Source organism: Lichenostomus cassidix, chromosome 3, assembly GCF_008360975.1.
Source record: "Lichenostomus cassidix isolate B80296 chromosome 3, HeHo_3.0, whole genome shotgun sequence".
NCBI classification, from domain to species: domain Eukaryota; kingdom Metazoa; phylum Chordata; class Aves; order Passeriformes; family Meliphagidae; genus Lichenostomus; species Lichenostomus cassidix.
Window position 1 is genome coordinate 34,959,129 of NC_139483.1, and position 24,743 is coordinate 34,983,871.

At 38.3% G+C, this 24,743-nt stretch overlaps 1 protein-coding gene across 5 annotated transcripts in view; it reads left to right on the forward strand.

Annotated features, from left to right (window-relative positions):
* BIRC6 (baculoviral IAP repeat containing 6) overlaps positions 1-24,743 on the forward strand; it is a 173,270-nt gene that overhangs the window by 141,365 nt on the left and 7,162 nt on the right. For all 5 annotated transcript variants that reach the window (XM_085055258.1, XM_085055260.1, XM_085055262.1 and 2 more), the window contains 6 exons: positions 10,289-10,499; positions 17,875-18,020; positions 18,841-18,951; positions 20,137-20,354; positions 21,030-21,191; positions 22,489-22,566. In XM_085055258.1, coding sequence (XP_084911384.1) covers positions 10,289-10,499; positions 17,875-18,020; positions 18,841-18,951; positions 20,137-20,354; positions 21,030-21,191; positions 22,489-22,566 — 926 coding nt within the window. The remainder of the gene's footprint in view (positions 1-10,288; positions 10,500-17,874; positions 18,021-18,840; positions 18,952-20,136; positions 20,355-21,029; positions 21,192-22,488; positions 22,567-24,743) is intronic.

The window sequence follows — 24,743 nt, forward strand, 5'->3', positions numbered from 1 at the left end:
TCTGTTTTGCATATGCACAGCAGCTCTGCCATCTTGGCCAAGCGAAATAATTAGATATTTAATGCAGAATGAGATGCTTAAATAGTCTTCTTTCTGTCCCCTGAGGACATGATCTTGTAGGTGTGCTCACACATACAGAAAAAGTAAAGCACAGGAGCTGCACGTCCTTTCATTCCAGTAACAGTGTTGGTATCCACTGCTGACAGAGCAGAAGACCCAAGTCTTGGCCTTTTTCCATTGGCTGAAGTAATGGTTTAAAAACACTCTACAACTTCATTATCTAATTTTGAATTTCTGCATCTATTTCTGCAGCATGTGCAATGAAATGGCATGTTTCCATCTTATTTTCATTTCCCATCTTATTCTAAAATACCAGTGACTGTTTTATGGCCTGGAAGAGGTAACACTAAGACTGAGGACCATTTAAAGGTGGCTGCTTGCCCACTCCTCTGCCACAAATAGGGAAATCACTATTCTCTCTTCCTTTTCAGGGATGGTGAAAGCAACATTAACTTTTTTTAAAATCCCAATCCATGTTCTAAGGGTAGTGATACCTTTTGTTTCATCTCTGTGTAGTGCTGCACACTTAAGACACTTAACATGAAATGATAGGCAAGTTTCTACTTCCTTATTTATTTTGAATTTATGTTTACTCTTTTAAGAAAGAGTTTGTCTGCAAAATATTTGTCTTGTGTTTATCTCTGAAGAAAATATTTTTCTTATTTTCCTGAGTGAAAGAATAACTTGACATTTCTAGCTTACCTTTATTATTAGATTTATTTCAGTTCATCAGCCTCAAATAGAAATCATTGGTCCTTTGTAATTTAATAAATGCCATACTGAAGGGTTGTCTTAGTAATAAATTTTTTTCATCCCTTGACCAGGCAAACCACTTATTCTCATGCAGTCTCTGAATGCCTTTCTTTATATGTGTCTTTCTTCACATTTTTATATATATTTTTTTAATTATTTTTTCTTTTATTTATGCCTTTATTTTATTCTTTATTTATTTGATAGCATAGAACATTCCTGGAGCATTGATGCTTCCTTACACTTGTTTTCTAGATTTTGATGCAAACATGATTTGGTTAGAGCTTTGTGCTTTAATTGGGTTCCTTCATGTTTTGTTAGTTTTAAGAACTGATAATGGGTAAATTTAGCTTTCTTTCAGAGGAGAGATTATTACAAGTTGCAGTGATATTGGATCCCATGGCAGTGAGTACTTCAGTACTCTTCAGTACTTTGCTCACATCCTTTCTACACCGATGCAGGCTGGGCCATTTTTTCAATCAAACAAAACCAGTGAATACACAATTTTGCATTTTTAGATTCCATTAATTATTCTTGCTTGATGAGGTATTCCCAACCCACATGTAATATGGCTCTGATGGCTCTGTAGCCTCCAAGAAGCATCTCTTCTTTACCTGACCACCTTTTTGGGTTTGTTTGGAGCTCTGTTTAATGAGAGAGTGATTCCTCGTGGATTATATTATGAGGCACTGGAGTCTGGCATTGAACAGTAATATCACCAAAACTGGGGATCATGCAGGGTTGTCCTAGTCACTTAGGCTTTAAAAGCTCATTGAGATTTTCATGTCTTTTGTACTGTTTGGGTTTCTTTTTCCCATCTTTTCAAAATGCAGGAAATTGTGTCTTGTTTATTCAACTGTACACATTGGCCTAATGAAATAATCCCTTGCATTTTTTCTGGCAAATGGTTTTCTCTGGATTCATGGATGCATGTGTGAAAAGTGTTGTTTGACTTGACTTGTAAACAAAACTTCCTGAAAATACTAAACTTAACCAAAATCAGTTTTTTTTAAAAACAAGCAAACCAGAAATGATTAAGAGCAGTAGTTTTGAGCCACATTACTACACTACGGATGACTGACCGACTTCCCCAAGCAATGCCTTTTGCCTGTATAATTGAACATAGTTTTCCTTTCCTTTTGCAGTTAAACGTATTTTTTTCCAAGTTTCCTAGAACACACAGTAATAGCAATGCCAAGACAGACCAAGGTTGTTACGCTGCTACTGAATCACCGATAGTGGACAATACCAGGGAGAATCCAGAGATGGGACTGACATGCAGATGCAGCTTTGGTATTGCTAGTATGTTGCCAACGGTGGTGTCACCTCATTTGTTAGCCCTTGATGGCCTGTTCTTGCATCAATTTACCCAATTACTTTTGAACCTGTGATAATATTTACTACCCTGACATTTAGTGCTAAGCGTTTCCAAACCTTAGAAGTGATGTATTGCGTAGTGTATGTTCTTGTACAAATGGCACTATCTTTTCTAATGGTGTGCCCATTCCTTTGAAGGTATTGATCAGTCCAATTCTACTCACTTTTTTTACCACTCATAATTTAAAAGCAATGTCTTTTTGATACCCTTCATTAGTCACTGAGGCTGCAACATCTTTATTTTATTTTAGATAGTGCAGCAGCTCATTCTGTACCTTGTTTAGTCACCCTTTTCTCTTTTCCAGGTCTCTCCCATCTCTTTGATAGGGGGGCAGTGCACATGGTGTTGAAGTGATACTAATGATTGAATGCAGTCTCAATAATTAATTTCTAATTTATCTTCAGCTTTTCTAACTTATGATCTGATTTGTTTTTTACTAAGCGAATGGGCTCAGTGCTGACATCAGAAGAAAAGAATTTTCAGGTTTATCTGAACAATAATAGTAATAACTTGGAGCTTGACACTGTACCCATTGAATTTAGAGGCCCACCCTTGTATTGTTTTACTGCTCTGACATGGGCTTTGTGACTCATGACCTGTAAGGGTGCTTAACCCCTTCCTCTTGCTTCATTATTCAAGGGACTAGTCCCTCCTCATGTCATTTTTCCTAATACTGAAAACAGTACTGTGAAAATGCTAGGGGTATTCCTATTTTAAAAAGGGAAGAAAAAGTCAAGCTAATTAAATTATTACAAGATGACAATTTTTGGAAAGCTTTTGTTTTATTTTTACCCAAAGGCTAATGTTTTCTTAGAGATCTGATTTTGAACTACTCTGTGGGCAATCTCTTTTTGTATCAAAGCAGAGCAGAGCACAGCGTGTTAATTAGGCCTATTATAAAAGAGGCTTGCCCTGGGTTGATTCTGAAACAGAAAATCAAGAGGCAGCAGAGCATGACGTATTTGGAACTGACACTATTGCCTGCAGCAGGGACTGCATTCATAGATCATATGTTTGCAAAGATGCAGCAAAGGGGGGCTGCAAAATGGCTCCAGTTTTAAAATATTTAGCACAAGGGTGTGTAGCCCTGCTGGGAAGACAGAGTGCCTCACTCATGCTTGGCAGTGTATGTGGCCACAAGACTGTGTCCTAAGGTTTTAATTAAAAATACAAAATTAGTGTTTCCTTTGTGTGGTTTTTTTTGAACCATGGTGTTCATAGCAGCTGAGTGTTTAATATTGATAATGAGATCCTGAAGTCTTTGATCGTGGCTGTGGGTTTTAGGTTTGTGAATAACATACTGAAGCCTCAGAAAAATACATCCTTAGTAATTACTAAGCATGTTTTAGAAATGGTGTAAAATTGACAGAACTTTAGGATCTTATTTTTAATTTATTTGGAGGTTAAAAAGAGTGAAATAAAATAAAAAAGAAAAATGTAGTGCTAGGTGAATGTGGTCCTGCGGTCATGATTTTAACATGGGTCTTAAACTTTAGTAAGTAGCATGGTAATGAGAATGTCTTATTTTACTTTTACCTTCTTCAGCTGATGATACCATGTCTTCTAAACTTTATCACTATGAAAGAAAAAATAGCTCACTTGGAATACATAGGTATTTTCTTGGGGTTTTTGCTGGGGAGGTTTGGATACACTCTAGTAAAGCATTTGTGCATGATGTGAATAGAACAGTTTTATAATATAAACTCCACATAACTGTCAGTGGTTCTCTTTCACATTGCTTAAAACAGAGGCAGGATTAGAAGGCTGCTTCAGGATGAATATTTAACAAAACACAATCATTCCTCTTTCCAGGAAGATAAAAATGTCTTACTGAAATAGAAATAGATCCAAAACAAAATAAGAAATGAGACTTGGAGGCATAGCTTGTGTCACTGGAAACTTCACCCCCTGCAAGGAGCTCTCCCTTACATGGGTTTACATATGGGTTCTCTCCAGAACATGGGTTTTTTTCAGCTACTTCCTTTTAATTGACCTTTCATGTTCATCTCTCTCATATTTGCAGTGGCAGATCTCTTTGAGAAAACAAATAAAAATACTGTAGTTTTAGAGGAGTTTCCAGTGGTGCCTTCTGCTGTGGCTGCCAGCACAACCTTCTTTCCTTCAACAAAGGTAGAACATCAGTCATGTGTGTTGGTCAGAAGTAAAACAAGATTGTTCAGAAGAAAAATAGTCATACTTCTGTGGGCCTCTAAATTCTGAAATTCACTAAGTCCTTAAATGTTGAGTGTAGAAGATGAGAAGTTGTGTACAGGAGATAGATTGAGAGCATATATAGACAGCTTTTTGTGGAGCACAGAAGCAAGGAGGGTCTGCATCTGGCAGGGTCACAGATTTAAAACTGGTAAAGGTGTTGATTTTTTTATTTTTCCTCAAGTGGCTGTTTCGGGGTTTTTTCACATCAAGTTTGTAGGCTCCTTTGGGGTAGGAATTCTTAGTATAGTCATAATGAGAATCACACTGGGGAAGACCTTCACATTAGATGCAAGAAAATCTGAACTTTTCTTCATTTTCTTACAAATTATTCTTCTGTATTTGTTTCAATTTGCTGTAAAGTGTGAAGTTTTTTTGATATAATGGATATGCTATATTAATAGTTTGCTTCATTTTAGAATAAATGTCCATATTCTTTGTGATGTTTTAAATATCCTTTGCAATGGAAATAATCTTATTCATAGGCAGTTAAGTTGAACTGAGGATGTTAAATCAATTGAAAAAAAAATTATTGCTGTTCAGTACTGTCTATTTAATGGGCCATTAGGCCTGGCTATTCTTTGTTTGAGTATTCTATAATATTAAAAGAAAGCAAAGGAGTATTAGACACAGTTGGACCATTATCTTGCTACAGATATATATTAAATTTAAAGTGATACCTTTATCCTGTGAAACTACCTGCCCTCATATGCTTTTTCATTTTATTAAGGTTGTAATTGCATATGGCTAGTCTTAGTTATTTGTAAGAAATAGATCTATATTAGTGATGAACAAATAGATTTGTGGAAAGCAATTGAAATGTTCTGAAATCACACACAATCTTTAAATGTTAATCAATTGTTTTCCAGGAAAAAGTAGGCATAGGTTAAAAATTCTCAAAAATGCTTTAATATCCTGTGATGTTTAGGCATGTGAAAGACTGCAGTTTTCAAAATATAGGATGATCAGCAGTTTGTGGAACTCAAGACTTCTTAACACAACTTCAGTCATACTCCTTTTCCTTCCCCCAAATCAGACTGATTCTTATTAGCATATAAGGGAGATTGAGTTTTATGAAATCTCTATATTTTTACCTATTTAGCCTTCTTTCAGCATCTTTCAAAATTGCAAATATTGTGGCAGGAGGCTAGCTGAATCATAGTGATGCCAGTAAAGCTTGACCTTTATTACCCAAAGGGATGGGAAAAGTAGGGTGAGACCTTATCCCCCTAAACTGTGAGATATTTTCCACGTTTTCCATCCCTATCTATCTTAGCAAATGGCAGTGACCTTGCTGAGATTTCTGCTTTTCATAAATGCAACAGAATAAATTTAGACCTGAGATACTTTTTCTGTGTGAATTGTGAGTAAATATGTACGCTGCCTGTTGCCTCTGAACTTCCTTGCTAATTATCAGGGACTGTAAGACATTGACCTGTTTTTTGGACATATCCATTCATAGTTGCTTAATTAATAAAACAAAGGTATTAATAAAGATGCTACTGGTGACAGTTATGTCTGGTATCACTGGTATTCTAGCCTTTAGGAGCACTGCTGTCATCATCTGGCCACCCCCCTGGTGCTGTTGCCTGCTGTTCTGTGTCACCTCCTGCCCTGCTCTGTCACCCTGGGCTGTCACAGCTGTCTCCAGGCCCCTGGCCAGGGGCCATGCTGGTCTCCTGCAGCTGCCTGCTCACTCTGCGGGGTCAGCTGCAGTTTTTAGCCTGTGCTCTGCTTCATGCTCTGCTGGTTGAATTGGTTAACTGCTGGGTATAGCCAAAGGTGAGAGCTCGATGGGGATGTACTCAGTGCAAGCAGAGAATCACATGGCAGCCTGTGGGGAAGCAGCTTTGGTCAGGTGGTGCACAAGTGACTTTCCAGCACTGTTTTGGAGCCTTCTCTGCAGCACCGCGGTTATTGCCAGGCAGACCTATCCTGACAGCCCTGGGTAAGGCAGACAAGGAAGCAGGATGAAACCTGACTGCAAATCCCTGTCTTGAGTCTAGTAATGAAATAAAGTGCTCAGGAAACCCAGTAAAAGTTCAGGTTGGCTCTCTGGGGCAGGAGCTCTGTTTGAGTCAACAAGGGGGAGCTTCTGAACCAGTCTGTGGTGCTGGGAGCTGAACATTTCTCAGCACTTCATTGGCCCACAGAATCAGGAAGCACCAACAGCACAAAAAGGGACAGATGTGACAAACCCACAGCTGGTGGGAGCCTGAGAGCCAGGAGTCTGGGTGTACTCAGTGTGGGAGCCTGAGAGCCCCGAACTGAGCTCTTTGTAAAAGGTATATGTCATTATCTAGTAACTGTTTTGTCTTTGGGATAACAGAGGATCCTGGATAATATATCCATCTGACATTTTTACAAAGACAAGACTATTAATCTCCCATTTTAATTTTTTTAGGAATGCTGTGTATTTGCACTTTGATGTGCTTACATGCATGCCTGTAAAAATCAAAGGCTGTTGGTGCCTTCTTACACAACCAAAGTACTCATATAAAAAGATTCTGACATATTAAATATGTGCTAATGGTATTCAAATTAGACGTTTGGTATAAGCAAAAGTATTTGTTTCTGTTTCATGGTGTGTTAGATATTTTTTTCCTATAAAAGAAACTATCATATTTAATTCAGGTAAAGCATTATGATACACCTTCATTGCTTAATTGAGTCAGACAAAAAAAAGTTGGATATGTTCCCAAGGGAGAGCATACTTTGAAGAACACAGTGATTTACTTTTAACACTTTTTCTTCACTGAGGTTTGTATTTGTTTGAAATCCAAATTGTTGGCGTCTTAGTTGTACAGATAATTATGTGAGTGTGGTAGTCCAGAAGTTCCATTGCTTCTATTTGATGGAAATAGGCTTTTTTAATTTCAGTTTTGTATTGTATGTTTTAATTCATGTTTGTAGTATTTCAATTCAATTCCCTTAAAGGACTTTGTTACAAGATCAATTTTTTTTATCACAAATCTGTGTTATTTATATTTCTGAAATACTCTCCCCAAATAAATACATAGTTTCTAAAAGAAAGACATAGTTCATAAATCCCAGCTAAATATGCTACAAACACTAAATGCAGTAAGGATGATGATGGAGTGTGAGTGGCACAGCCTGAACACTGAGGTTCTACTTGGAATGCTGCTGGACTTTCTAAGCAGCTCTCAGTCCAGAGACATCTGTAGGTGCAGCCAGTCACACGAGCAGGAGGTGGACAAGTTAGCAAGGAGTAGATGTGGGCCAGGGGTGTAATTTACAGAAGAGTGTCATGTTAGCCTAGTGGTTTAAACAGAGTGTCTGTCTTTAAAATTACACAGAGCTCAACAAACTGCTCAAGACTTCTTCCCCTCTTTCAGAAAGCAGAGCTGTATCTGCAGGAAGCATCATACACTCTAGTCTGCTTGGTGTTCTTTCAGTTGAAAGCAAAGTAGGCACAAGGAGTAGGTGAACTGCCAAATAAAGATAATAAATAGAGCTCTTTACAGCAAGTTTTTCTGATATTTATCTAGGTATCCAGTCTTGATGAACATTTTGAGCATTTAGACTGGGGATGGAGGGGAGTTCAGGCATTTTGGACAGAAAAATACACTTGCGTGCGTGATAGTTCTCAGTAATTACAATAAAGGAGAAAAATAGCATAAGACACATAACAGTATCAAATACTGAGTTTCACAGAGTTTGGCATTAAGGTAAAAGAAATCAGTAGTTGTTCCCTAAAAGGTTGTTTAAATTGAAGCCGTGTGAATGCATTTCATTTGTTTCACATGGGAGCTATTGCACAGCAGTGCAAGTGAGTTGGATCTGCTAAAACCAGAAATCTCTCCCATCTCTCTGGAAAACATTCCCACTTTCAAGTTATGTCGGTTCAGTTCAGTTCCCTTCATGAGGGTAGTTTTGAACGTAACTATCCATTTAGCAAAGGACAGGGCAAGCCAGCATTGAAGGATTTGAAATTATATATTCTGGTCTCATGAAAATTTCATGGTTAAAATAAATAAATAAAAGCTTTCCGGAGTGAAATGCTGTGGTTATCTAAGAGGTCATATCTCTCCCTCACTCACTATTCTCATAATAAACAGCTATTAATTAAGTTGAGAAGCCAAGTGGCCTTTAGCACTACAGGTGGGAGGTGATTTCTGGCCAGAGCTACACTATGGTATATTTCATGCTTTTTTCTTTCCTTTGCCCCTGTTTTTTTTTTTTTTGTTGTTTTTTTTTTTTTTTGGGGGGGGAGGTGTTTGTTTTCTTTATTTCCACACATCATCAGATCTATGTGTGTTTATTTTTACCCATGATGACTTTTTTTGTGGGAAACTATTTTTCACTAGAGACTGAGCATAAGAAACGGAGACATAAATATAAACGGAAGAATCAGCAGATAATTGAAACTGGTTTTCGTAATGCCAGTGTTTAAATTCCATTTGCTTTAGATATATGGAGTATTTTGACACAGGTTATTTTTAGAGCCATGATACCAGGCCTGGCTGATTAATACTTTGTTTTGGTAAATTTTCTTCCTGTTCAACAGCACTTCACCCAGTTAAGAGTTTGTGCCATTGTAATAGATTCAAACGACAAATAGCAAGCTATTGATCAAAGACCTCCTGGTAGAGATAAATCCAGCCTTAAAGCTGCATAAACTGGCTTGTTGAATTTAGCTTGGCTATTTATACTGTCCAATCATGCTGTATTTAGAGCTAAGGGTTTGGTGACAGGAGTTGAAAGTTTGTGATCTGCTTTAGCTTGGAGGATGAGATGCGCTAAATGAAACATTAAAGAGTTCTTCTGTGCTTTGTTCTGTCCTAATGCGAGTTGTCAGGGTTTTTTGTTGTCTGGGGTTTTTTGCTGGAAAAAGAATACATTTATTTTACCATAAACTCAGTCATTTGTGAATACTTTAAGCTACAGCAAATATTTTCTGCAGTTTTGTTAAAAATAGCATGTCCTAGGGACAGAGGAAGCAGCTGTGTTAAAGTATCTGCCTATTGCTACATTTTCAGGATTTCTATTAATGATACAAACTCAGTTGAAATGACATCCATTACATATTTGTCCAAACAAGTGGAGAAGAAAAATAAACAATGTGGTGCTAGAGAATCCATTAAAATTGTGTCTCTCTGCCTGTCTTTCCTAATCAGAGGAGCTGATATCTGTATTCTACCCACAGTTACTTCTATAACACATATACATCACACTGAAAAGCGCTGACAGTGAGGTTTGCCTGCCTAATACATGTGGTTACTCATCTTTACTATTTTGTGGTTTCATATGTATACAGATAAAATTTGCATGCTCTGAAGGATGCATAATGGTTTTTAAAATGATACTTTCTTCATGAAAAGGAGTAAAACTATTCTACTGAGTAGATAACTTCATTCATTTAAGGTCCATAAATATTCTTGCACAAATGCAGACAAATTTTCCCAAAGGAGAAGATGACTGTAAATAAAGTGTGTGATGTAAAAGTCTTTATTAATGCTTATGCTGTTAGATTCAGCAAATGCTACTCTGCTACGCCATAGGTTACAATTCTTCCTCTGTAGATTTTTGTTTACAATTTCTGCCAGCATACAACTTGAGCCAGGACTGTATATTAAGGTACTGGGAATGAATATAGCATGTGGTAATCCTGTTCCATACCTTGTTAATGCTTTTGTCCTCTTGCGTCTTTTGTTAACCTTTGTTTTCCAGGTATCTTGTGAAATTCTTTCTGTACAGGTCCATTACAACACATTAGAAATGGCTATTACAATAGACTGTATTTTATCATTACATTTCGTTAGTATTTTAATAATTACTAAAATCTAGCTTTTCTATTTGAAACATCTGTACTAAGAGGGAAAGGGTCTCCAATTTTAGCAATTTTTCTAAACTGTTTGTCTCTTTTAGTTTTGGATATGGCTCGACACGTTCCCCTGTACCGAGCTCTGCTGGAATTGCTCCGTGCTATTGCATCCTGCACATCCATGGTGCCATTACTTCTTCCTCTGTCAGGAGAAAGTAGCGAAGAGGAGGAAGAACAGTTGGAGTCACAAGCTTCTGTTGGGACTTTGTTGGCTAAAATGAAGACCTGTGTAGATACCTATACCAACCGACTGAGGTAAGCACTTTTATCAGCCCTAACTTTCATTTAAACTGCACTGTGTGGTTGTGGTTTAGGAATGGTACTTCCCAGTTTTGTGCTCCCACTGCCACTCTCCAAACCACTCTGCCCCTTGCCTCCTGCCTTCCATCCCCCTGTGGTGGGCTGGAGAACTGGAGCCACAAAAGGTAAAAATCACAGGTTGAGATAAGAACAATTTACTGGAATCAGCAATGAGATAAGAAAACAAACGGTAACAGCAGCATTATTATTAACAAAAGTGTACAAAAGAGAGGGTGATTCACATGCAAAAATGCTCACCACAGAGCTCAACCCAACTGCAGCTATACCAGCCTGACCCCTCCTTCCAGCTGGGAACAGGCATTATCCAGCTGCTCCCTCCAGTGTAGAACTGGCACCACCCAACCGCTCCTTCCTCCACGCTTACTTGACCAGAATGAACCCCTTCTTCCCAGAGGAGAGTCCTTTTCCCCTGCCCTGGCAATGGTCTGAGGTGGCATAGAATAACCTCTGAGTCCTGGCCATGCCCCCTCCTGGGTGCTGCAAAAATTAACCCTGTTCTGGCTGGAACAGGATATGGGCTTTTTATCTCTTATGACTATAGAAGTGAAAGAAGATTGAGTTCTGTGTATTTCTCTGAATGAATGCTGCCATCCAGAGTGAGGATATACCATTTGTTTGATCTAGATTTGTATTTGTATGTATCTGTCTGGTTTATTGTACTATTTACAGGGAATGGTTTGGGTATGGCAGACATAAGCTGGTAGATGTGCATTGAATAACTCTTGTCATTTCATTGGTAGCTATAAATGTTGCAATACAAATTTTTGTTTCATTATTTTAATAATTTTTTGCTTCCAGTAATTAATTGGTTTCTTGATTCTGTTTACTTGCTTCCAATTTAAAGATGTCTTGTTAAGAAACAATAACCTTTCCTTCTCTGCAAAATTTTACACTGTCCCTAAGTATTTGCTGAAACATCATGGAAAGAAGGTAAATACCATGTCAGGAAAAGGTGTGTGGAGAATGTTCTTTCTCCCAGTATTAACTCAGAATATTTACCAAGCATTACCCAGGAGACTTTTTGAGAAGGAATCTCATTACTGGGAACTCTTTCTAGTAATTCCTGATGAACTGGACTTTACCCATAAATTTCTCTGGTCCTTCTTGACTGAGATTGCAAGTGTTGTTTATCAAGCATGTAAGGTACCTGTAGTGGGATTTTTTTTTCTTTTTTTTCTTTTTTTTTTTTTTTGCTAGCTTAGTGCAAAAGAAACAGAACTGGGAAGGACAAAAACCAGTTCTTTATGTTGGATACCCACCTAAAAAAGTTAATTTGTGCTTGCTGGCAATGTTATGTCTATCAATAGTGTACATAATCTTCTTAAAATAGGAAAGATATTTGGCTTCTGTGTAATCTGTTTCCAATATCTGTGTATGTAATTCTCCACCAGAATCACTGACTGTTTTTTCTTTGCTAATCTTGTCATCCATTAGCCTCAGATTTGATGGCCATGGAAACCTGTATCTTCTCATGTCACTTCTCCAGGCTGAAGTCTTAAAATTTCTTTGTGAGAATGGCGTGTGACTATTGTTCATAAGCTCTTTCCAATTTCGTTAAGTAAATACTGTATGAGTAGTTCTTCAGTGCCAGCTTAGGATCTAGAAACAAAGAAGAATTTTAGAGTTGTAATCGGAATTATATTAGATGGGTTTTATAAGAACTCTGTAGTTGTTTTTTTGTACATTGTCTGTACAATTTTCTTGTACTACTTCAATGTACAACCACAGAAGGAAAGCTTGTCTGCTACTGGTTGGTTTAAACATAGTGCTGTTTGTCTTTAAAGCAGTGTATAGATAAGGATGAAAACACCAACAGCCTGAGCAGCCTGGAATCACTGGGGTGGAAGGTTTGAATTCTCAGCATTTTAGTTGAAAGTGTGCCAGAAATATAAGCAAGTGTTGGCATGAATTTCTTAAATGGGACAATCTGCTGTTCGTTTTAGGTCAAATTGGCAGAACAACAACCCATAATTATGAGTTCTAGTTTCAAAGGCAAAACATCACATCCTCTGAGCAGCAGACTTGCATGTCTACCAAATGTCATCTCTATGTTGGAGTGGAAGTGTCCACTTTGATCCAGAATTTAAGGGGAACAGTTTTGGTTTTGGACTCCAGTTAGCATTGGATTTCCTTTACTTTTAAAGGCCATATTATTCTGTTAGAAATTGGGAAATTTCTGGATAATGGGGAAGATATTTAGGTATGAGATGATTTCTTATGACTGTTTGACTGCTAGGGAGTCAAAAGCCATCAGTAACTGGAGAGCAGTCAGGGTGGTTAATGGGTTGCCACGAGGGCTGAGTTTGAGACATGAGCTTGCACTGATGGCTGAGCCCTTTGCTGCAGAGAGATGCTGATGTGTGCCAGAGGAGGCTCATTGGAATCACCATCTGCTGGCTGAGCTTCATGGCAAATGGTTGATTCTGGCGAAATGAGATGATGGCTCATTTGTGTGATGCATTATCTAGCAAGCTTACCTCTAAAATTCCTAACTATGCTTCATGGGGATGCTGGAATACAACCAGGTAGGCATTTTCTCTGCTATGGCTTTTCATTGTCTTCACTGCTGTCTTGGAGAACTTCTGTGTCAAAGAGTGCATTTTGCAAACAAAAAATATTTTCTTTAGAACTGAGCTCCAAGAATCAAGGCCTAATTTGTTTTAATGTTTTTTTTCTTTAAAAAATAACTATCAGTTCCTTCTGCTGCATGCTGAAGCTCACATTTAGAGCTGATGGTTGTCTGCAGAGAGCAGTCCTGCAGCCTCTGGTTTGGAATGCTTCAGCTTAGTGTCTGCAAACAGTGCTTCAAGCCCCAAGGTGTGGTAGGTGGAGCTATCTTGGAAGGAGATAACCAGCTTTCACCTGAAGCCATTTGCAAAGGCATGGTCCCTTGCTTGTTTTGCCTGATTTCAGGAGATTTGTTCAAGAATCTGTGAATTACTGGGCGGAACAAATGTGGAGACTGTGCAAACCCAGGGTAGTTTTATCCCAAGAGGCTGAGCCCCAGTCTAAGACTGAGCAACACTGTGCTATAAGCACTATGCCTGTGGTGCACAGGGGCTGAATGGTTCATTGGCTTTGCTCTGTGAATGCTTTGATAAGGGTATCAGTCTGTATCATCACATTTACCTCCAAGTATCAGGCACGGGTGAGTAAGTATTAGTATTGACTTTGAAAATTAAAGTTGCCTTGGGAGTGTATAATTCATTATTCATTTAGCACAGCGTAAAGAGAAGGCTGTCATCTTCTAGCACAAGCTAAATTAATGGCTTAAATTATTAGCATGTACACTGCTGTCTCTTCTAGCAAATATATTAGTGACTGTCATCCCTTTAAATGTGAGTTGACATTTTCTCTGCTTTTTCTTCAATGGTTGAAAAGCTGTATGGGGAAGTTTCTGTTTCTAAATTAAATATTTGGCTCCTCCTCCACTCTGAAAATCGTAACATTTAGATGAAGGTTTTTCCTGCATTAAAGCTCAGGAGTTTGATAAAGCTGTTAGGTATCTGCCTATCATGTGTTTCAGATTACACTAAAAAAAATCCTCTTCAGTAAAGCTGTAATTTTGTCCTTGGAGGACTCCAAGACTGAATCTGATCAAGAAGTTATTTTGCAGGGTCCATACTGCAGTAGGCTCATGGAGTCCTTTGCGAGTGACCCTCACAGTGACTGTGACCTTTGTTTACTTTGTGTGCTCTAAGATTCCCCAGTGGATCAGTGATATGTGAAACCTTTTGAACTTTTTCATGGGCTTTGAATTACATTTTTGTATCAGCCCTTTTATAACCATGCAGTTCGGGGAACAAAAGAGGTTTTTAGATTTTCCAGACGAGGATGTTTTGTTACATGAGGGAGATGGGTTCATAGATCAGATTCATATTACCATCTTCAGTTCCAGAGCTGTTTCGTGCGACATTTTAATCTTACAGTGCACCTGTTCTTTTTAAATTGCATTATTTGATAGCCATGATAAACATATTTTAAGGATATGTTTTTAGAAAGGGCTGCTGTGGTCTTCTAATGTAAAAGAAATATAAAATTAAGTGTAATAGTTCATGTCTGCAGTGATGTTCAATTCTATCTCAGATGGCAAAACTCTGTGAGCTTTGAAGATTATCATCAGTGTGAAAGTACATATGGCTGGGGAACATTTGACAGATTTTCCCATCTAGAGTCTAGGGAATTACTTGATTTTCCATATGTTGTAAATAAACTGAGAAACTACTGTAAAGTACTGTTACAGTTCTCCAGACATTTGTGAATAATGCTAAAGTAGAGAAAAAAATAACGAGGCAGATGCCTGCCAGAAAGATGGACTTTTTACAAGGGCATTCAGTGACAGGAAAAGGGGTAATGGCTTCAAATGAGAGAGAGTAGATTTAGATTAGATATTAGAAAGAAAAATTTACTGGGAGCATGGTGAGGCACTGGCACAAGCTGCCCAGAGAAGCTGTGGATGCCCCAGCCCTGGAGGTTCAAGGCCAGGCTGGATGGGGCTCTGAGCAACCTGGTCTAGTGGAAGATGTCCCTGCCCATGGCAGAGGGGTTGGAATGAGATGATCTTTAAGGTCCCTTCCAACCCAAACCATTATGTGATTCTGTGTTCTCATGAACCATGAAGGACTGATCACACTGAGTTAGTATTCTTTTGAATCAAATAAAGGTAGGACGACAAAAGGAGGGAAGAATAATGGATGTCATCATTAATAGGAGTCTTGCAAGCTATGGCAATATCAGTTAGCTTTTTCCACAAAAGTGGGGGGGAAAGTTACCTTTACCCTAACTAACCATTAGAATATACAAGCAAGACTTGTGTGACGAAGCTAAATGTTGACTAGGCAGTATGTCTGATTTTGGGAATTTATGATACCAGCTCCCTCTAAGAAACTAACTGAAATTCCTGCTTAGGCAGAATCAAGGTCAAAAAATGAGACTTGGATGGGGCAGAGGTGTGGCTGAGTTAGATTTATTCCTGCATTTTGCTTCCTAAACTGCTCTTCCACAGGTATGGCCTGACTCAGAAGTTAGGCAGCTTGATAATGCAGACCCTCACACAAGCCCCAGACAACTACAGTTGTCAGGGTAGAGCTGTTCTGCAAACACATGATTTCAAAAGTCTGTTCTGAGGAGAGGTGGGGTGAGGGTTGTCTGTTGTGCTCATGATTGCTGTGGACAGAATCTCCTTTCCTCCGTGGCACAGGAGTTGTTAGGAGAATACATTTTCTATTGATAGTTCAAAAGTGCTGAAGTGTAGCTGTTGTGGACAGCAGGGAGAACAAGAGGAAATGATGTTATTGGTACTGAAAGTTTGCATTTGAGTAGATGTCTCCTTTTCCTGCTGCTTAGCCTAGATACATATTCCTTGTCTGCTGAGGTAGTCCCTGTCAGTAACTCACGATGTCTGTAGGAGTTTTTAAGCATGTGGTGAAGCATTTTGCTTAATGAGGCCAATACCTTGATTGTTTTGATTCTAAGACCAAGTCAAAGGAAGAAAAACAGACTAGTCTAAATTGTAAAACCATGTGGAAGATAAAAGAGCTGCAAGATAACTGTTTTGCAAATGAATTTGTAAGAACTAATTTTACTTTCATGTACCTTCACCAAGCACATTTTTATTGTGTTTCACACATCTTTCTCTTGCTTAATGCCCACTGACATTTTACTTTAGCTAGAATTTCTCAGAGGATTTTGTAGCAAATAGCTTAAGGCTTCTGCATCAATAGCAGGCAGATCTAAATGTGTATACCTTTCTAGGGACTGGTAGCTGCTAGGATGTGTGTGATGTTAAAATAGGTTATCACTGAGGTTTATTAGGTTTAAATATATATTTCTGAACATGCTTAGTAGGTTATTTAAAAAATATTCGCGTAGCTTTCCACAAGGAAAAATGTAATAATGAGGATTGGAAAATGTGAATGAGAGATGCAGCTGCTGCTTTTTTGTCATAGAATGTTTCTCAAACGCAACCAGGGGCTGGCTGTGATGCCTCTGATTCCTCCTAACTTTGAGCATCTGAAAGCTCAGAATAGCTTGAAGTCAGCAATTGGCTAACATCCTTTTGGATTAAATCTGGAACAGGGAAAATGGACCGTGCTGCAGTAATGTATTTTGTTATTAATGCTCTCTAGGGATATTCTCATTTGATTAGGTACAGTTCAGAGACTATATTCAGTACTGCTGTAATCACCTCTACTGAATAGTTTAGAGAGTCATTCATTATGCACAATTTCAGTCTAGATTAAAACACAGAAAGGTTATAGTTGGTAAAATATGTTTGCTATATCAAGGCATTAAATTGCTGGTTTTACTTGTGTAGATGGTTTCCTGGTTTGCTTCTAGGTGTGCTAGTGAGAAAACCACTTCATCTTGGCTGTTGAACTTGTTTGGCTCTCAAAATGAGCAAGTGCTATTGAAACAAAAATATATAGAAATTGTTGTAAAATAATTAGGATGCTGTTAGCATTAAAATCTCCTAAATTTGCAGGATGGCAGTGTAAATTCATGCTAGCTTTTAAAACGTAGAAGCTTTTAAATATGCACATTTAGGTTACATTCTTATCAAATACCCTTGTCCTCATTTCAACATTTGGCTATCTATGCTAGTAAGGATTGTTACATTCTAAAGATTTAAATATATCTTCAATTACCAGGCAACTAGCTTCTTTCAAACAACAGTGCTAGTATGTGCTGTATTTTCAAATAATGTTACTAAAAATTTTTGAGGTGTTTTAATTGACGTTTTGATTTGCAATACTTTGATTATAAACATCCAATGTAACCTAGACGCTGTTTGTATTTTGAGACTTTTAAAATTATGTTACAATAACCTGTTTATTGAAATAAAAGGTCTACATTTCTATAGCCCAGAAGAGAACTGCAGAGAGAGACAAACTTGGTGTTTGATCCACTGTCCTGTGATGCCTGGGGTTCAGGTTCATCTGCATGCTGTGAATGTTTACTGGAGGTTTCCTACCATTAGTGTATTTTCAGTAATTGCTAGTGTATTATTATCTGTTTAGGACTTAGTTTTGCACAAGGATCTGCGAGGATGAAATGCATGTTCATGACATGATCTTTGTGAGATTGATTTTGTAAGCTTTTCTAATGCTTTGTGAAGGTGTGCAGACATCAGGTCAGCCTGCAGGGTAACAATCAGAAGGGACAGAGAGACATTCCATATCAGAAGGCTTGATTTACTCTTGATCCTTCATCTTTGGTATTTTTCCCTGTTGACAGATATGCTGAGTGCTGTATGACTGGTTGAAAAATATTCCCGTGTGTTAAAATCCTATTTTTTTGCCCCATACAGATCTAAAAAAGACAAAGCTAAAGCAGGAGTAAAACCAGATACTTCAGATCAAGAGCCAGAGGGACTGACCCTCCTGGTGCCAGACATCCAAAAGACTGCAGAGATCGTTTATGCTGCTACCACCAGCCTGCGCCAAGCAAACCAAGGTAAAACAGAAACACTGCTACAAGTACTGGATGGTGTTTATTTGTAATACAGTCATTTACAGGTAACTTATAAATTAGCTTAAAAGCAAGACAAAACACTTCTCTCCTGTCCCCAGCCACTGACTGCATTGTCAAAGGTGGTTGGAACCTTGTGGTATTCTTAAATGTTTTGATGGGGAAACAGAATAATTCAAGTAAAAGTACACCTCAGAGCTTCCAGCACAATTATGTAGCACCTTCTTTATTATTATTTTTCTTGGCAGAAAACAACATACATGACCTTTAGTAGTAAAACCTTTTCTGCTAAAACTTAATCTTATGAATTGGATTAACTATTAAGTAGATGAATGCAGAACAAAAATCTGAAACATGGATTGAACTTGCAGATGTTCAAAAGACCATCTGGTTGTCTAGTAAAGAAAACTAAAGATTAAGTAGTAAGGAGTGCATTTTATAAAGGCATGTATAATCAGCTCCTGGTTTTGGAGACTCCCAAGAATGCATGTGGGAATAGCCATCCACACAAGCATGTCTCACTTCCTGTTCTAAATTAAAAATAAAAAAAAAAGGAAAAAAAATTCAAAGAAGCAGCAGCAGCAGTCATGAATTATTTCTGAGCTGAGATTGTGATCTTTATTTACTCCAAGATGTTCAGATAATGAAATACACAGTAGTGAGAAAAAGAGATTTGTATATCTTTAGTGATAGCAATTTTGAGATGTTTTTGCAAAAGAATGTAACCATAAAATATCAACACTCACTGTGCTTTTCTTGGAATTACACAGTTAACTACAAATAATCATTCCATTTTATATAACAGAAAAGAAGATGGCTGAATACTCCAAAAAGGCTGCTGTGAAGCCCAAGCCTTTGTCTGTTTTACGGTCCCTTGAAGAGAAGTATGTGGCTGTCATGAAAAAACTCCAGTTTGGTAGGTTGAGAAGTGTGAATGTTTGTGTTTTAGAAAGCAGACACTGAGCAAATGTGTGTTCTGTTGAACAGAGTCCCTTATTATTTTAAAAGTTGACAATTGTCTTACATATGTGACCACGGATAGTTTTCACATAAGGAGAATTATACATTTGTATTTTCAGGTTACCAACTCATGAACTCTTTAAGCTAACAACAAATGTTTTAAGCATGCACTAGAGTAATTCAAGGGATCAGATGAATTCCGTCATGGTGTGCATGTTTTCATTACAATAATAATTTTTTGTGAGTCTTTCAGTTCTCAAATTACATTGAAATGTTTGGGTTTTTTTTTTTTAAAGCTGATATTAATGTAGCTTTTATTTTTCAAGCAGAAAAGAATTCAAATCAAAATGTGTTTTTTAAATGAAACTGCAGTCAATTTCATTGTGTCCTTTCATGAAGTGCAATATGTAACATTTGGAAATTGTGATGAGTCCTTACTTTGGCCATAAGGGGAATGTATTACCAAAAAAATTCATAAAGAACTAGTAGTATCTGATCCAAAAAAGAGCTATAAAATTATTGCTAAAACATGCTCACTGAGTATTTTTTGAGTTGCAGTGACAGCATTTGCAGTCACATTTCTTTGCTGTTGTATTTGTAAGAGATTTTCCTCATAAATGTTTGTGGAGTATATGCCAAGAGTAGGAGTTAGAACGGTTTGTAGGAAGTGGGAGCTTTTCCCTCTGGCAGCTGTGCTGCAGATTTTGTGTAGCAAGTGATTAAAGAAAACCATCTCCACTGTAATTTTTGATGCTTCTTTAATAACATTGCAACCAGCACATGAGTAAATACCACTGGCACTTGGCTTCACACAGGTTGCATTATTAGCGATGTTATGTATTCATAAGTATCATCATATTCCTGGTCTGGAATAGCTGGTAGCTTTCCAAATTGGGAGTGATGTATATTTGACAAGTTGCGTAGGAAAGCTTGTAAATTAGCTGCAGAAATTATTTCAGCCCAGCACTGTTAATGCTTTGGTTTCTGTGATCCCTGTTAACTCACAAAATACTTATTTTCTTGCATTAGTGTGATCCAAATTAAACTTTCCTGATTTTAATACTCATAATCTTTATCCAAGACTAATTCGTTAAAAACTTCACTCCTTTCCTGACGCATTAAAATCTTTTTTCTCTTCTAGATACATTTGAAATGGTTTCTGAAGACGATGATGGCAAATTGGTTTTTAAAGTCAATTACCACTACATGTCTCAGGTAAAAAACGCGAGTGATGCCAACAGCGCTGCCAGGGCTCGCCGGCTGGCTCAGGAAGCTGTGACCCTGTCAACTTCACTGCCTCTCTCGTCCTCATCCAGCGTCTTCGTGCGTTGTGATGAGGAGCGCCTCGACATCATGAAGGTAAAGAACCAAAGCTGGGTTTAGTTCTCTCTTCAGCTTGGCATAGAAGTGTTTAGGAAGGTGCCTGAAATCTTAAAATGAACAGAAGTATTTCATGTGTACTTTAATTCCTGTCTAAACATTAATGTGAATTGTAGTATTTGAGTCTGAGTCTGATTTCTCAGCAGCTTGGCAGGGGCAGGGAGAGTCCATGAGCCTCAGGAGTGCTCTGTTGGCCAAGGAGTCTTCACAGAACAGTTTATTCTTCTTCAGCTATTCCAGAGGGAAAAGTTTACTGCTGTTACTCCATTACGATCCAAACATATCTTCACATGTGACCATTTAAGTTGTAGGCAGTAGGTATGGAGAAGTACACTGAGTCCCTCTGGACCTGGATTTTGAAAAAAAAAAAAATTATTAACAGCATCCAATAGGAAAGAGTTTTAGCTCCTTCTGTCTTGCTTTCCATTTGTAACCTGGAGAAACAAATTTTCACAGAGAGCTTTGCGTACCCACAGTATCAAAATGAACAGACTGACAGCCTGCATGTGACTATAACGTCTAATTTTAACTCCTGCTATGTAGCATGTGGAAATAGAATGCTTCATATAACTTAGAAAATCTCAACTGTGTGATAGATATAAGGGTGGGAATTTTAAGTGTTCTTTTTTTTCCTTTTCTTTTTAACGCTGGTAGGTTCTCATTACTGGTCCTGCAGACACCCCATACGCAAATGGTTGCTTTGAATTTGATGTATATTTCCCACAAGACTATCCTAATTCCCCTCCACTTGTGAATCTGGAAACAACTGGAGGCCACAGCGTGAGATTTAATCCAAACCTCTACAATGATGGCAAGGTAGGTCAGCTGGGCTCCTGTGTTAAATGTAACAAGAAAGTGGAACTGATGAAAATATTTTCCCTTTGTGATCAAATGGTAGATCAGCCACTCCTAACATGCAGGAGGAAGCTCTTTTGTTAATACCAGTCTTCAGACAGAAATTAAGAGGGATTTACCAGTTTCAAGTGGGAATTATCCCCTTGCTGGTCTTGGTGGTTTTTGGAGATGCAGCCTTTATGAGCTGGATTGGACCAAAAAAGGAAATGCTTTTGACTGGGAAAAAATTGGTTTTTCCACCCTTTTTTTGCTAAATTAACCCATCAGAAATCTGTTTGGCCTAGCTGAAAGATCCTTTCCACAGAGAAATTACGCTGCATATCAGCTGCAACTGAAGGTGTTTGCTGAGTGCCTTGTCTCTATTTTTCCATTCCCTTTCTATTAATGTGGACATAAAGTCTCTACTAGAAATTACTTTCTATCTCCATTTTTCTTTGTCTAGCTTTAAGTCTTGGCAAATACTTGCCTCTACATTTCTTCTGTTTATTTTGTCTCTTTGTTTTCCCTATCTTGGATAATCCCATTTCACAATAGGATTCAAGAACATCATAGGCTTCCCTGAAGTTGAGATCAGTCACAAAAGTTCAGGAGTAATTCCAATTTCTTGATAGTCTGTGTGACAGAAAACACCTTTTACATGCTTAAGCAGAATGACTCTCTTTAAAACCCACAGTTACATGTGTTATAACAGTATTTAAAGGGGAAAGTAGAGAATTGGGCACTATTCATGATTCTTTTTTTTTTGGAGCCACTAGAATCCAGAGGTTTTCCATGAGGAAAAGTAATCTGCCTTGTCTTGTTTGATTATTAGAATGCTGTTCTTGCTTATCCACATCATTTTTATCTGTTTTCCTTTCAAAGTTGTTTCATGGTCTTAAGCTGTGCCAGGGGAGTTTTAGGTTGGACATTAGGAGGAATTTCTCCACAGAAAGGATGATCAGACATTGGAGTGGGCTGCCCAGGGAGGTGATGGAGTCACTGTCCCTGGAGGTGTTTAAAAGAGAGACTGGACCTGGCACTCAGTGCCATAGTCTGGTTGGCATGGTGGTGTTCAGTCACAGGTTGGACTTGATGATCTCTGAGGTCTTTTCCAACCTAATTGATTCTGTGATTCCATGATAGGAAACAAATTTGTCTTTTAGAATGCTGTTGTACAAATGTTTGTGCAAAAAATGAACGTAGTGTCAATATGCTGTTCTGTCCAAGCAGAACAATTTTGTCCTAATATTTGTCTGTGGTATTAATGTCACCTTTTCAGGTGTGCTTAAGCATACTTAACACATGGCATGGGAGGCCAGAAGAGAAATGGAATCCCCAAACATCAAGTTTTTTGCAGGTGAGCAATTTCTTCTATCACTTCAGATGTCATTTAGGAGTAGTAAGTGGTCTCTTGGTCCTAAGGATTCTTTTTCTAGAACTTTTAAACCAGAATCTTCTTCAAATAAGCATAAGTAAGACAAAAGTCCAGAAAATGTCTGTGGGACTCTAGAAGAGGAACACTGCACAAGAGACAGGTTCTTCAAAGTGCTCTTTCCACTGAGTATTTCTGTAGGTGTGGTTTTGAAGAGTGGCTGTTCATGTGTGCAGCTCATTCCTGCACCAACTGTGCTCAGGTGATTTCAAATAGCTTATTGTATTTTTAAAAAGAAAAAAAAAGACTGGGAGATGACATCATCTCATGGAATCCTCACAAGCTTTTTATGGTAAAGACAAAACAGGCTCCACATTGTGAGAGATGAGAAAGTGAAGTACACTAGTGCAGACTGTAGCCTTCCTCCTCCTAAGTGTACAAGCAAGCTGAATAAAGGAATAAAGATGAAGAGAATGGAAGCGTAGGTATGCTGTGTTCAATAACAATTAGTGTTACATTAGAGCAGAATTTATTAGGACATACAGTCCTTATAATTCTCAGCTTTATTTTGCAGACATGCACTGACTCGTAAGCAAAGACATTAAGTAAAAGTAAAACCTGCAATGTCTTCTTTCCTATGGCAGTTACTGAATTTATTCTGTGCTTGGAGTAATTATTATGTAGCACAAGGTACAATTTCTGTTCCAAATCGTAGAAGACTGCACAGCTTCAGCATAATAGAATTACTGCCTTCAGCAGAACAGATTTCAGCTTGTTCAGGATTTGGCCTTGCAGAGCAGATTTTTCAGTCCTAAAAGTTCAAGAATGGTCTATTGCAGTATGTGGAAGTTAGGTGAGAGAGGCAGAGAGCGAGCATGGGTAAACAAGAACTCTTGCCTAAACTCTGCTGCAAAAAGAACTACACAGAAGGTGGAAAGAGGGGATGGACTACTTATGTGAAATTAAAGGACATTGACCAAACATTCAGGAGAGAAATTAGAGAAACTAAAGCTCAAATGGCATTTGAAAATACTGGGGGTTATAAAGATGAAGAGCTTCTTGTAAGTACACTGGCAGCAAAAGAACACATTTTCCTTAGGCTTTCCAGATGCTCAGTGGGGCAGGAAACCTATTGACAAGGGTGTGGAAAAGGCAGAGGTCATCTCTGCTTCATTCTTAGGGGTAAGGTTTGCTTTCCTATGTCCCTGAGCCCTCACTAGGAAGGTCTGTGAGAATGAGGAATTACCCACAGTAAAGGAAATGGTATTCAAGCTGCTTGGATCCAACATGTTCATAGAACCAAACCCCATGAATCATAGGGAGCTGAGGGAGCCAGCTGATACCACTGCAAAACCATTAGCTCTTGTCTTTGAAAGGCAGAACAGTCAAGGGGAGCTTCCTGGCAAATCCCACACTCAGCTTCAAGATGAGCCAGAGAGAGGATCTGGGGAACAGGAAGATGGTCAACAACACCCTGTGGTCTTTGGGAAGATAATGGAACAAATAATCCTGGAAGCTGTTTTCAAGTACATGAAAGACAGAGAGGTTGGAACAGCCAGTGTGGATTTACTGGGTGGGAACAGAGGTTAGAAGGCTCTTGCCTTCTACAGTGAGGTGCCTGGCTTTGCACAAAGGGAGAGCAGTAGATGTAGCACACTTCAGCAAGAAGCAGTGTGCCTTAGCACCTGCTAGCCAAATGGATGAGATGTGTATTGTAAGGGGTGGGAAGGTGGCTGGACCAGTGGCAAAGAGATCAGCACCTAAATGGGGAAGGGAAGATGGAGCCGGGCATGCCAGACAGACCCAGAGCAGCAGGACAAGTACTGGTTGACACAAGATGGGAGATGGGAAATTTTGATTAAGTAATAGGGAAAACTTCTTCACCATGAGGGTGATCGAATGTTGGGATAAGCATCCAAGAGTTCCTTACAGAATGCAAGTCTCCCAAGATACAATTTCTTAAGAGATGAAATGCAATTTTGGACTTCAGCTGTAAAATCAGTGTAGAAAGGCACGAGTATTTAAGAAGTCTTATTTTCACTCAAGTCCTTTTTCTCATACTAAAATGTTAGACTTGATTGTTAGAAATCACATGCAGCATATAAGTTTATAATTGAAACTTTTTTTCAGTGTTTCATTTTGAGAATAGTAAGAAAACTGTT